Raw genomic sequence first — 14125 nt, 5'->3', positions numbered from 1 at the left:
GAATGACATTTTCTTCCTCATAAGTCACTGAATGGGTGAGTATTTAGTGCAGGATACAAATTATTTGAGTTTAATTTTCCAGAAGCTGCTATATACTTTGCAGATGTATATATAGTAGTTTTATTTTTATTTTATAGGGGCCATCATATTATAGGTAGATGAATTTTGGTTTCCTAAAGGTGCCTTTTAGATATATATTACTTACAAAATAGGTTCTACTTATCAGAAACCAAACCACTACTACATGAAAATGTTATTCATATGAAGAAGAGATGATTCTGCTCTTCAAATTCCTCTACGGGGTGACTGTCCCATTACAAAGAAGTATTAGTTTACAATTATAGTGTGAAATTAGACTCCTTCTGGGCAAACTTCTGTATGTTGTGCTTGAGATGATTATAATAAAAAAGAGAAAAAATTATGTTTCTGAAGTTTCTAGACAAGAGTAGGTCTTGGACAGTCACAATTTCTACTTGCCATCTCTTTCTACCTTAGAGATTTCCCAAGAAAAGACTTAGACACTATGATTCATCTGTAGCTATTTCTTATTAAGGACTATGGATACACCAAAAATGCATCCATTACCTATATTCCTAACTCTTCCAGTCAGGTGTGTTTACTATACATACAATTTACTTATATCATGGAGGCGAGAATGTGAGAAGTATCTGTTGTGAGGAAACTGGAACTGGAAAGCTATCAGAAATCATGGGAGTTCTAGCTTCTATTTCTCTCTCTGCCTCACACAAACAATTTAATTTTGCTCACAGGGTATTCCCATCTCCCAACATACTCTCCATTCTTTTCTGTCAATCCTGTTTACTCATAACAATTGCTTCTGGATGCCATAGGTATGCACATGAATTACCATGACTACCGTAGACTCCCACTATTAAACTTTGCAGCTTCAATTCCCATAGCTAACTCCTGCTGTTTGTTTGTTGGGTTTTCTAGTTCAGACTATTCAGAAAGAAAATTTGATTGGCTAGGCTCATCATTTTCTTTCCTTTTGTTTTTCAACAAAGCTTTATCAAAAATATGATTTACACACCATTAAATGCATGCATTTTAAGTATACAAGTAATAATTTTTAGTAAATCTGTAGGATTCTGCAACCATCAATATAATCCAGTTTTAGAGCAGCTCCATCAACATGAAAAACTCTGGTGAGCTTATTTAGAATCAATTCCCACTCCCATCTCCAGCTGCAGGCAACCACTTATCTGCTTTCTGTCCCTATAAAATGTCTTTTCCACATATTTACTGTAAGTGGAATATACCACATGTCATATTTTGTGTATGGCTTCTTTCATTGAGTATAATGTTTCTGAGGTCCATACTTGAATGCAATAGCTTTAGAATAAGTTTTGAAATTGGGTTGTGTCCTCCAACTTTGTTCTTTTTCAAAAATGTTTTAACTATTCCAGGTCCTTTTTATTTCTGTACAAATCTAGGGTCATCTTACCAATTTATTTTAAAAAACTGGGATTCTGGGCCGGGCGCGGTGGCTCAAGCCTGTAATCCCAGCACTTTGGGAGGCCGAGGCGGGCGGATCACAAGGTCAGGAGATCGAGACCACAGTGAAACCCCGTCTCTACTAAAAATACAAAAATTAGCCGGGCGCGGTGGCGGGCGCCTGTAGTCCCAGCTACTCAGGAGGCTGAGGCAGGAGAATGGCGGGAACCCGGGAGGCGGAGCTTGCAGTGAGCCGAGATCGCGCCACTGCACTCCAGCCTGGGCAACAGCGTGAGACTCCGTCTCAAAAAAAAACAAAAAACAAAAACTGGGATTCTGGTAGAGATTGCATTAAATATATTAATCAATTATTGATCAATTTGGAGAGAATTATCATATAAATATTGAGGTTCCTAATCTATAAAGATGTAATGTCTCTTTAGATATTTAATTTCTCACCAAAATAGTTTGTAGTTTAGTGTACAAATCTTTCACTTCTATTATTGAATTTATTTCTACATATTTTATACTTTCTGATGCTATTGAAAATGGAATTATTTTCTCAATTTTATTTTGGATTGCCACTGTTAACATACAAAAATATAATTTACTTTTACATATTTTATATCTTGTGCTACAAACCACTCTTTAGTGGTTTTAGTAGTTTTATAGTGAATTCTTTGAATTTTCTACATAGATAATTATGTAGTCTGCTAACAAAAAATGCTTTATTTCTTCCCTTTCAATCTAAATGGATCTATGTATTATCCATTGTTGAATTGTACTGTCTAAAACCTCTGGCTATAATGTTGAATAAAATTGATAAGAACAGACATCTTTGGTATGTTCCAGATCTTAAGGGGAAAACATTAAGTCTTTCTTTATTAAGTATGATGTTAGCTGTAGGCTTTTTGTATATGCCCTTTATCAAGTTGAGGAAATTTCATTATATTTCTAGTTTATTGAGAGTTTTTAATATGAATGAATGTTAGATTTTGCTGAATGCTCTTTCTACATGTACTGATTTTACTAATTTGTTGTATTACTTTATTTGGTTTTCATATGTTAAACCAATCTTGCATTTCTGGGATAAATCTGACTTGTTCATGTTTTATATTCTTTTTTACTTGTTACTCATTTTTTGCAATATTTTATCGAGGATATTTGCATCTATGTCTAAGAGCCATATTGGTCTGTAGTTTTCTTTACTTGCTTTTTCTTTTCATTCTTTTCTTGCTTTGGTATCAGGGTAACATTAGCCTCAGATAATAATCTGTGCAGTGTTTTCCCCTCCTTTACGTTCTAAAAGAGTTTGGGAAGAGTTAGTATGATTTATTTCTGAAATACTTTATAGAATCGACAATTGAAGCCATCTTGGCTTGGGGTTTTCTTTATAGGAATATTTTTAGTTCCCATTTCAATTTCTTTAATCATTATAGGTTTTTTTTTTCTTCAGATTTCCATATCTTCTTGAGTCAGTTTTAGCAATTTATTTCTTTCTGACGATTTTCCCATTTCATCTAAGTTGTCTAATTTGTTGGCTGAGCTGTCCTTTTAGTGCCAGGTAATATCATAGATTACTGCCCAGTCTTGTGTTAATCTTCATTGTGACCCATTCATTTGTGGCTGCAGTATAATAGGGTATCTCTGTAAAAGATGAGGCTGCCAAATGATTGTTCTATTGGGTAGAGACTAAGAGACAATTTAAACAGGACATAATTCCTTGGCAGTTGTATGCTGGAAAACATTCTGAAACTAGTTTTATCCAACACACTAGTTTAACACTTCAGCACAAATCCTCATACTTACTCTTGGGTTTGGAACTTTGCAATGCTGAAACAGCATTTGGAGGTGTAACACTTGTTACTGTTACGTTTGAAATGATGGACTTATTCTCCCTGACATCAGGAGTTGTGACTCTTAATCCTGTAAAAAGAATGAACAGTCATCAGGAGTATAACAAATCACCAGATCATCTTATTAATATTCATATTAATATCCAACTAAAACTTGAAGATTAATTTCTAGAAGTCTTCTGACCAAGCCTTAGAAATCCAGCATTTTAACATTCACCTTTTGGTGATATAATTAATTACTTTAAAGAATGTAGAGGGACATTAACTTTCTTGTGTAGGTTATCTCACTTGATTATCATGGTAATCTTATGAATTAAGTAATCCTGATGATAATTATTTTATATATAAGACTCAGAGAAATTAAATAATTTCCCCACAATCACATAACTTGTAATAGGAGAGAACCATGACCTGAATTCAAGCCTTTCTGATGCAAAAGTTAATCACTCAGTTACCCTGGGAAAAGAAAGGTAAGGATGTGGTAGTAATTAAGTATAGCACTATTATTCTCATGCCACTTGGGAAAATATTTTCAAGCAGGTGGAATAGTCAGGAGATAAGGAATAATAGGACATAAATGGAATACACTTTTAATTATACTTAGTTCATTTTCTTTGAAAAAAAAGAAAAATTTACAACAAAAATATAAGCTGAGCTTTTCAAAGATAACATTTGAATAAGATGACTTGAAACAACTTATATTTGCCTATATATTCTGAAAAAAAAATCAATGCCCTTCAGTTTTTTCAGTCTAGTATGGAAACATTGGGCTAGTGAAGAAATGCAGACATGCCATTTACTGCATGCTTGGTGTTAGCTAGATGTGACGCTACCTGGAGATGAGGGGAAAGCAGTTTAGTAGATGTCTAACACGGAGTAGAATGGAGCAAGAACTACTGGTGCTTTCTAGAAGTGCAGTCAACTTCCATTCTATGTCAACAAGTATCTACTGTGTAATACAAATTCTTAGTGCAGTTGAGGAAGTCATGCTGAAGAAAGGGATCGTTTGCAAGAAGACTTCATAGACAGTAGATAAATATATTTTCCTTCAGGTAAAAGGCCTTTGGAAATTAGTGTGCAAACAAAATGAAATAAATTGAAATGTAGTCTACAGTGTTAATCCTGCATATGAGAGAGAATGAGTGGGAATGGCCATACATTTCAGAGGTTAAATAGGGAGGAAAATATGTGAAGTAGAGATATGCCTTATTATAGCAAGAAAGCAGAAATTGGTATTCTTGTTAGCATGGAAGTGGGACAGGTCACCCAAGGTGCAGAAACTCAACATTTGAGGATGGAGGAACTCCTGGGGGGTAAAGATTTTGCTTCTCACTGGAACTCCAACATATGTTTGGGAAAGATCAGAACAGGAGTTTCTCTTCAGAAATCTTTGGAGAAGAATTCTTCAGCTGAGCTAAAATTGGAAAGCATGAAAAAGCTATCCTGAAAGCCTAAAGAGTTCCCTAGTATCAAGCAGACTCAACAGTCTTGGTGGAGGGAAAGAGAATATATAGCTAAGAAAGATGTGGAGGGCTCCCAGATTGGAAATATACAAAGAAAGGAGAAAAATAATGGAATAGCTGGGAATGTAACGCTAAAGATTTTGCTTAAAGAATTGCCTATTATAAATGTGGAATATATTTCACAAATGAGAATTAGAGCCTACACTCAATGTAGGACAGGTTGTCAGTTATACCACATGAAGTAGGCCATGGAGCAAATCTTGAATGTTTAAGGTAAATCAAAATATTTTTAAATATTCATGGTAAACCCAAACTGAATAGAATAAAAGATGCTGCCACAGCCACAAATTTTTAAACTTTACTAATATACAGAAATGTTTCAAATCCTAGTCTCAGGAGAGAATAATCTACGCATGGTTGACTAACATTTATTAAGATATGAGAATCATAGTCATATTAACATCTTTTTGAGAAAACTTCCAGTTGTGTTTATGGTTAACACATAGTTTATTCCAGACTACTGCCAATGAGTAATTCACATCTTCAGATAAAAAGTAAATCAATCTTGAAGCTAGTCTTTAAATCTAAATACTTTCTACTTTCCCTTACATAACAATATGTACCTGCTTTCATCTACAGTTATGAATTGCACTATAATCCTAGACAATAGTGCATGCATTAGGTTTCACAAACATAATTTTTCTGGAGAAATATTAATTTATTAGAGAATTGCATCAAGCTACATTGGCTTTACATTTATGACTTGTGTTTTTGAGATTCATGTATGTTTAAGTCTTAGCTTTTGGTATAGGTGGGATGCATTAAAGACAAAACATAAGGAATTTATCCATATTTGAATTGGAAAAAATGAGAATTTAACACAAGAGATGCTTGAGGGAGTCGTATCAGTACCAGATTGTAAATGGATAAAAGAAATCTTGATTCCATGCATGTCCTTAGGTGAAAACCACTGCATAGGGCTGAGAGGAGTGTGAGGGAGAGGGTCTGTTTTATAATTATCTTGGAATTATTAACGTTAAATTTATTTTGTATATTTTGAGGAATTAAGTTTATTGAGGAAAACAGTAAATCAGGATATTAACTACATTAAGAATCTAATGTGTAGTTACCAATTAACTTGAAGGGAGGGTTTGTGATCATGGATTTTAATTTTACAGGGAGGGAGATTGGCAGTTTTATTCCTTTGGAATTACTTAATTTTAATTATAGCATTGTTTTATCTGATGCCCACAGGAAAAATGTCTGACCACTTTGTCTTAAGCAATAGAATGAAAGGTAAGAGACTTTTGACAAAATTAGCATTTACTAAAATACATGCTATAGACTAGTAGTACTGTGATATATTTGGTTTTTACATTAATCAAAGATGCTTTTAAAATATTTAGGAATAAATTTAATCAAGGAAATGAAAGAGCTGCACACTGAAAACTATAAAACATTAATAAAAACTAAATAATTCACAAATAAATGAAAAGATACCCTATGTTCATGGATTAAAATAATTAATATTAAAATGTCCATACTACCCTAATTGATATATAGATTTTTAAAAATCCCTATCAAAATTCACAAGTCATTGTTTACAGAAGTAGAAAAAAATTAATTTGTGTGGAACCACAAAGGATCCTGAATAGCAAAACAATCTTGAGAAAGAAAAATAAAAGTAGAGGCATCACACTTCCTAATTATTTAAAATTATATCACAAAGCTACAGTAATCCAAACAGTATAATACTGGCATGAAAGCAGACATATAGACCAGTGGAATAAAATAGAGAGTCCAGATATAAATCTAAACATATATGGTCAATTAATTTTCAACAAGGGCGCCAAGAGGTTACTATAAGGAAAGGATAGTCTCTGCAATAAATTGCACTGGGGAAACTGTATAACCACATGCAAGAGAATGAAATTGTACCCTTATTTGACACAACACACAAAAATCAACTCTAAATGGATAAAAGACCTAAATGTAATGCCTGAAATCATAAACCTCCAGAAGAGAAGATAGGGGCAAATCTCCTTTACATTGGGCTCAGCAATTATTTTTGGATATTACATCAAAAGCTCAGGCTACAAAAGCAAAAGTAAATAAATGGGACTACATCAAACTAAAAACCTAGTGCACAGCAAAGGAAACAATTAGCAAAATGTAAAAGCAGCTTACAAATTGAGAAAAATAATTTGTAAATTATATATCTGATAAGGAGTTAAGAGTCAAAGTTCATAAAATAAGTATTTAATTTAAGTCTTTAATCTATCTTGAGTTAATTTTTGTATATGTTGTAAGGAAGGGGTCCAGTTTTATTCTTCTGCATATGACTAGCCTATTATTCCAGCTTCATTTATTGAACAGGGAGTCCTTTCCCTATTTTTTGGCAGCTTTGTTGAAGATTAAATAGTGTAGGTATGTGGTCTTATTTCTGGGTTCTCTATTCCGTTCCATTGGTCTATGGTTACCGTAGCCTAGTAATATAGTTTGAAGTCAGGTAACGTAATACTTCTAGCTTTGTTCTTATTGCTTAGGATTTCCTTGGCTATTTGGGCTTTTTTTGGTTCCATATGAATTTTTAAATAGTTTTTTCCAGTTCTGTGAAGATTTTCAATATTAGTTTAATAGACAATACCATTCAGGACATAAGCATGGGCAAAGATTTCATGATGAAAACACCAAAAATAATTGCAACAAAAGCAAAAGTTGACAAATGGGATTGAATTAAACTAAAAAGCTTCTGCATAGCAAAATAACCTATCAAAAGAATAAGCAGATAATCTACAGAATAGGGGAAATTTTTGCAAACTCTGCATCCAACAAAGGTCTAATATTCAGCATCTCTAAGAAATTTAAATTTACAAGAAAAAACAACTCCATAAAAACATGAGCAAAGGACACGAACAGACACTTTTACAAAGAAGACATACATGTAGCCAACAATCATATAAAAACAGTTCAACATCATTGATTATTAGAGAAATGCAAATCAAAATCACAATGAGATACTCTTTCACACCAGTTAGAATGGCTATTACTAAAATGTTAAAAAATAACAGGTTCTGGTGAGGTTGTGGGGAAAAAGGAAGGCTTATACACTGTTGGTGGGAGTGTAAATTAGTTCAAACATTGTGGAAAACAGTATGGCAATTTCTTTAAGACCTGAAAACAGAAATACCGCTCAGCCTAACAATCCCTTTACTTGATATATAACCAAATGAGTGGAAACCATTCTATTATGAAGCACACATATGTTCACTGCAGCACTATTCGGAATGGTAGAGGCATGCAATCAACCTAAATGTCCCATCAATGACAAATTGGATAAACAAAATATGGTACATATACACCATGAAATACCATGCAGCTATAAAAAGAATGAGATCATGTCCTCTGCAGGAATGTGGATGAAGCTGAAGAACATTATCCTTAACAAACTAACACAGGAAAAGAAAAGAAAACATTGCATGTTCTCACTTATAAGTGGGAGCTAAATGATGAGAACACATGAACACATAGAGGGGTCAAGGAATAAATCATAAAAAATATTAGAAAATACTTTGCAGTAAATGAATATGAAAACATAATATACCAAAATTTATGGAATGCAGAGACAGCAACAGAAACAAGGAAATTTGTAGGTGTTAACACATATTAAAAAGAAGAATAATCTCAAATCAAAATCCTCACTGGCCAATTTGAGAAACTAGAAAAAGAAGAGCAAACTAAACCCATACGAAACAGTGGAAAGAAACACTAAGGATTAGAGAAGAATGAAATAAAATAGGGAATAGAAACACAACACAGAAAAAAATAAAACCAAAAGTTTGTTCTTTGAAAAGATCTATAAAATTGAGACACTTTTAGCTATGCTAATAAAGAAATAAGAGAGGGGAGTCAAGTTATCAAAATTATGAATGAACGATGATTCACTACTACCAACCTTACAGAAATTAAAAGGATTATAAGGCAATGCTGTGAACAACTATATGCAAACAAATTAGATAATCCAGATTAAATGGGCAAATTCCTAGGAAATCACTAACTACAAAAACTGAGACAAGAAGAAATAGAAAATCTAATAGACTTATAGTAAGTAAATAAATTAAGTTAGTATTTTAAAAAAATTCATAAAGGAAGCTCAGCACCAGGGTCTTCCCTGGAAAATTCTACCAAACATTTAAAAAGCAATTACCACCAATCCTCAAAAACTCTTTCAAAAATTAGTAGAGAAGGGAACACTTCCCAACTTATTGTATGAGGCTAGTATTATTTTGATTTCAAAATTAGACAAATACGTGACAAGAAAACTGCAAACATATATTTCATGAATATGGACACAAAAATTCTTAACAAAATAATATAAATAAAGTTTAACACCACATAAAAAGAATTATACTCCATGACCAAGTTGCATTTAGCCTAGGAATTCAAGGTTGACTGAACATATAGAAATCAATATCATATGCCACATTAACAAAGTAAGGAATTTTTTAAAAACATGACAATTTCAATATAATAAGACAAGGCATTTTAAAAAATCCAATACCCTTGCATAATAAACACACTCAACAATCTAGTAATAAAAGGGAACTTCCTCATTCTGATAAAGGTCATCTATTAAAAACTCATAATTAACATCATACTTACTGGTGGAAAACTGACAGCTTTCCCTGAAAGTTAGAAACAAGACAAGGATATCTCCTCCCACCACTTCTACTCAACCTTATATTGAAGGTGCTAGCCAGGGTAGTTAGGCAATAAAATAAATAAAATAAAATTATAAATAAAAGAAAGTCATCCACGTTGGAAAGAAAAAAGTAAAACTATATTTGCAGATGACATAATCTTGTACATAGAAAATTCTAAGAAATACACATACATATATACACACACAAATTCGAGCTAATAAATTAGTTCAATAGAGTGGGAGGATATAATATTGACATACAAAAATAAATTATATTTACATATAGTAGTGATGAATAATCCAAACTTGAAATAAAACAACAATTTCATTACAAAATAATTGTATTTAAAATGAATAAAATATTAGGAATAAATTTAACAAAAATAAGTTTAAGCTTAAGCTTTCCACGCTTGAAAACTACAAACATCATCAAAATAAATTGAAGAAGACATAGATAAATGGAAAGACATCCTGTGCTCATAAATTGAAAGCCCTGATTGTTAAGATGGTGATACTCCTCAAATTGATCTACAGATTCAGTGAAATCCCTATCACAATCCTAGCTGGCTTTGCAGAAATCAACAAGTTGATCTTAAAATTCGCATTAAAATTAGCGTAATAAAATTGGCATGATAAAGTTGAATAGCCAAAACAAGCTTGGATAAAAAAGAAAAAGTTGGAGGACTCACATTTCCTTTTTTCAAAACTTAATAGAAAGTGATAGTAATCAAGAGTACATGATTCTGATATAATAATTGGCATATAGGTATAAGTGGAGTCGATTCAGGAGTCCAGAAAAAACTCATATTAGGTGGATGCAAATGTAATTGCAGCTTTTACATTGTTGGGATGTGCCATTTGATATTGGCATACATTCTTAAATAAATGTGATTATGTTTTATATATATATATATATCCCTATCATAAAATGAACTTCTAGATATATGCATCTAGAATATATATAGATATATATTCTAGAAACATATATATTCTAGAAGAGTGTGTGTGTGTGTGTGTGTGTGTGTGTGTATATATTTTTTTTTTGAGATGGAGTCTCATTCTGTCACCCAGGCTGGAGTGCAGTGGCCCAATCTCGGCTCACTGCAACCTCCGCCTCCCGGGTTCAAGCAATTCTCCTGCCTCAGCCTTCCGAGTAGCTGGGATTACAGATGCGTGCCACAGCGCCCGGTTAATTTTTGTATTTTTAGTAGAGACATAAACATACACAGAGTTTCACCATGTTGGCCAGGCTGGTCTTGAACTCCTGGCCTCGAGTGATCCACACTTCTTGGCCACCCAAAGTGTTGGGATTACAGGCATGAGCCACTGCACCCATCCATGTTATATACAATTTTAATGGGCATTTCCGGTTTCTTTTTTTTTTTTTTTTTGCTAATGACATCACTTGCTGTTTATTTTGTGTTTATTTTAGACTATGGAAATGATGTTAGACAAAAAGCAAATCCAAGCGATTTTCTTATTTGAGTTCAAAATGGGTCGTAAAAGAGGCGCAGACAACTCACTATATCAACAAAGCAGTTGTCTTAGGAATTGCTTATGAACATACAATGCAGTGGTGGTTCAAGAAGTTTTGCATAGGAAACGAGAGCCTTGAAGATGAGGAGCTTAGTGGCCAGACATCGGAAGGCCACAATGACCAATTGAGATCAATCATTGAAGCTTGTTTCTCTAACAACTACATGAGAAGTTGCCAAAGAACTCAAACCTCAATGATTCTACAGCCGTTTAGGGGATAAGTGGGTGCCTCGTGAGCTGAGTGAAAATAAAAAAAATCGTGGTTTTGAAGTGTCATCTTCTCTTATTCTAACACAACAAACCATTTCTTGATCTGATTGTGATGTGCGACAAAAAGTGGATTTTATATGACAACTGGCAACAACTAGCTCAGTGGTTGGACTGAGGAGAAGCTCCAAAGCACTTCCCAAAGCCAAACTTGCACCAAATAAAGGTCATGGTCACTGTTTGGTGGTCTTCTGCCTGTCAGATCCACTGCAGCTTTCTGAATCTGGCGAAACCATTACATCTGAGAAGTATGCTCAGCAAATCAATGCGATGCTCTGAAAACTGCAACATCTGCAGCCAGCATTGGTCAACAGGACTGAACTCTTCTCCATGAAATTCTACCCCATGAAAATCAGAGATTTTCAGGCTTCAAAAGATACTACCAACAAAATTAAAAGATAACCTATAGAATGGGAAAAATAATTGCAAATTATCTATCTTATAAAGGTCTAGTCTTGAATGTAGAGAGAACTCTTACAACTTAACAATAAGAGGACAAATAGCCAATTTTTTAAAAAAATGTACAAATAATTTGAGCTAACATTTTCCAAGGAAGATATACAAATGGCTACCAAACACATGAAATATGTTCAACATCATTAATCATTAGAGAAATATAAGTCAGACTTACAAAGGGATACCAGTTCACACCCACTGAGACAAATATAATTAAGACAGACAAGTGTTAGCTAGAATATGGAGATATTGGAACTCTTATATGTTGCTGGTGGAAAAGTAATATAGTACAGCTGCTTTGGAAATTGGTTCCTTAAAATGTTAAACATAGAGTTACCCTGTGACTTAGCAATTCAACCTCAAGACATATACTTAAGAGAAATGAAAAACGTGGGCAGACAAAAACTTGCACATAAATGTTCATAGCAGCATTATTTATAATCATTAGCAAGTAGAAACAATGCAGATGTTCATCAATTAATAAATGGATAAACAAAATGTGGTGTATCCATAAAATGCAATATTATTTAGTGATAATAAAGAATGAACTACAGATACATGTTACAACATGGATGAACTTGAAAACATCATACTAACTGAAAGAATCCAAACACAAAAGGTCATATATTGTATGATTCCATTTATATGAAATGTCCAGAATAGGCAAATCTATAAAGGAGGTTCATGGTTACCAGAGGCTGGGAGGGGGATATGGGAAGTGATTAGTAATTGATACAGAGATTCCTCTTGGGGAGATTAAAATGTGCTGAAATTAATAGTGGTGGTAGCTGTACAATCTTGTTAATATACTAAAAACTTCTGAATTGTACACTTTAAAAGGGTGACTATTACATTATGTGAATTATGTATTTTTTAAAATGGTAGAAAAATGAATCATTACTCACCTTCATCTTTACTTGTTATTAATAAAGTAACTGTTGTCGTCAGAGACGTTTTAGGTAATTCGCTGGTGATTGTTCCTAGTTTGATAAAATAGATTACATTATTAATCATAATCTCATGTTATCTATCAATAAATAAATAAATAAATAAAAGTAAGTTAAATCTATAGGTGGACTGGCATCTCTCCTTTGTCTCTCTTTAATTTTTCCCATTTTCCCGTTCGTTTTGTCTAAAGAATATATATATTAAATGCTTGGGTGGCCTACACACACACACACACACACACACACACACATTTTTGCACAGTAAGTCCCCAAAACAAGTTTCCACTGAAGATTGTTACTTAGGTATCCTTAAACTTGCAACAAATTATTGCAAAATACAAAATTCTAACGTTTAAAATCATTTTACTTTTCCCTGTGAGAAAAGTGACATGGTCAATAGGACCTAGGAATATCATGCCTTTTTTTTTTTCTAGAATTACATTTCATTTTATTGATTTAGTTATGACACTGAAATTTCTAAATGAATGTAAGTTATGAAGGAAACTGAAAACTTCTGTATTAATTTGTTTATTTATGGAATGTTCTTTGAGTTCCCACTCTATGCCAGGTGCCCCTCTTTGCTCTTGAGGGCAGTATCCAATTCTAGTCACAATTTTTTTTTTTTTTTTTTTTTTTTTGGTGGGGGACGGAGTCTTGCTCTGTCGCCCAGGCTGAAGTGCAGTGGCCTGATCTCAGCTCACTGCAAGCTCCGCCTCCCAGGTTTACGCCATTCTCCTGCCTCAGCCCCCCCGAGTAGCTGGGACTAAGGCTCCCGCCACCTCGCCCGGCTAGTTTTTTTTGTATTTTTTAGTAGAGACAGGGTTTCACCGTGTTAGCCAGGATGGTCTCAATCTCCTGACCTCATGATCCACCCGTCTCGGCCTCCCAAAGTGCTGGGATTACAGGTGTGAGCCACCGCGCCCGGCCTCTAGTCACATTTTTAATCTTAGTATCAAGAATTATTCCTGGCATACACTAGGCATTTTGTCAACGTTGTTTCAAATAAGGAAGCACTCATATAACACATGAAAAGTCAACCAAGGGGCAAATCTGCCCTAAGTAGTCAAGGTGACTCATCAGTTTGATACCTACTCTCCAACTCTCTGTAATAGTCTTTTTTCCTTCCTTCCTTCCTCCCTTCCTTCCTTCCTTCCTTCCTTCCTTCCTTCCTTCCTTCCTTCCTTCCTTCCTTCGTTCCCTCCCTCCCTCCTTCTTCCATCCTGCCTCCCTCCCTCTCCCCTCCTTCCATCCCCCCTTCCATCCTCCCTCCCTCCCTCCCTCCCTCCCTCCCTCCCTTCCTTCCTTCCTTCCTTCCTTCCTTCCTTCCTTCCTTCCTTCCTTCCTTCCTTCCTTCCTTCATTCCTTCCTTCCTTCCTTCCTTCCATCCTTCCTCTTTCTTTCTGTCCTTGCTTGATAAGGTCCTGCTCTGTCACCCCGGCTGGA

At 34.3% G+C, this 14125-nt stretch overlaps 1 protein-coding gene across 1 annotated transcript in view; it reads right to left on the bottom strand.

Annotated features, from left to right (window-relative positions):
- EMCN (endomucin) overlaps positions 1-14125 on the bottom strand; it is a 119828-nt gene that overhangs the window by 66689 nt on the left and 39014 nt on the right. The window contains exons 3-4 of the mRNA XM_050792509.1: positions 12641-12715; positions 3265-3381 (exon numbers count right to left, since the gene is read on the bottom strand). Coding sequence (XP_050648466.1) covers positions 3265-3381; positions 12641-12715 — 192 coding nt within the window. The remainder of the gene's footprint in view (positions 1-3264; positions 3382-12640; positions 12716-14125) is intronic.

Source organism: Macaca thibetana, chromosome 5, assembly GCF_024542745.1.
Source record: "Macaca thibetana thibetana isolate TM-01 chromosome 5, ASM2454274v1, whole genome shotgun sequence".
In the NCBI taxonomy this organism is placed as follows: Eukaryota; Metazoa; Chordata; class Mammalia; order Primates; family Cercopithecidae; genus Macaca; species Macaca thibetana.
Note: the sequence above shows the minus strand (reverse complement) of the source record. Positions and strands in the feature narration are given on the sequence as shown.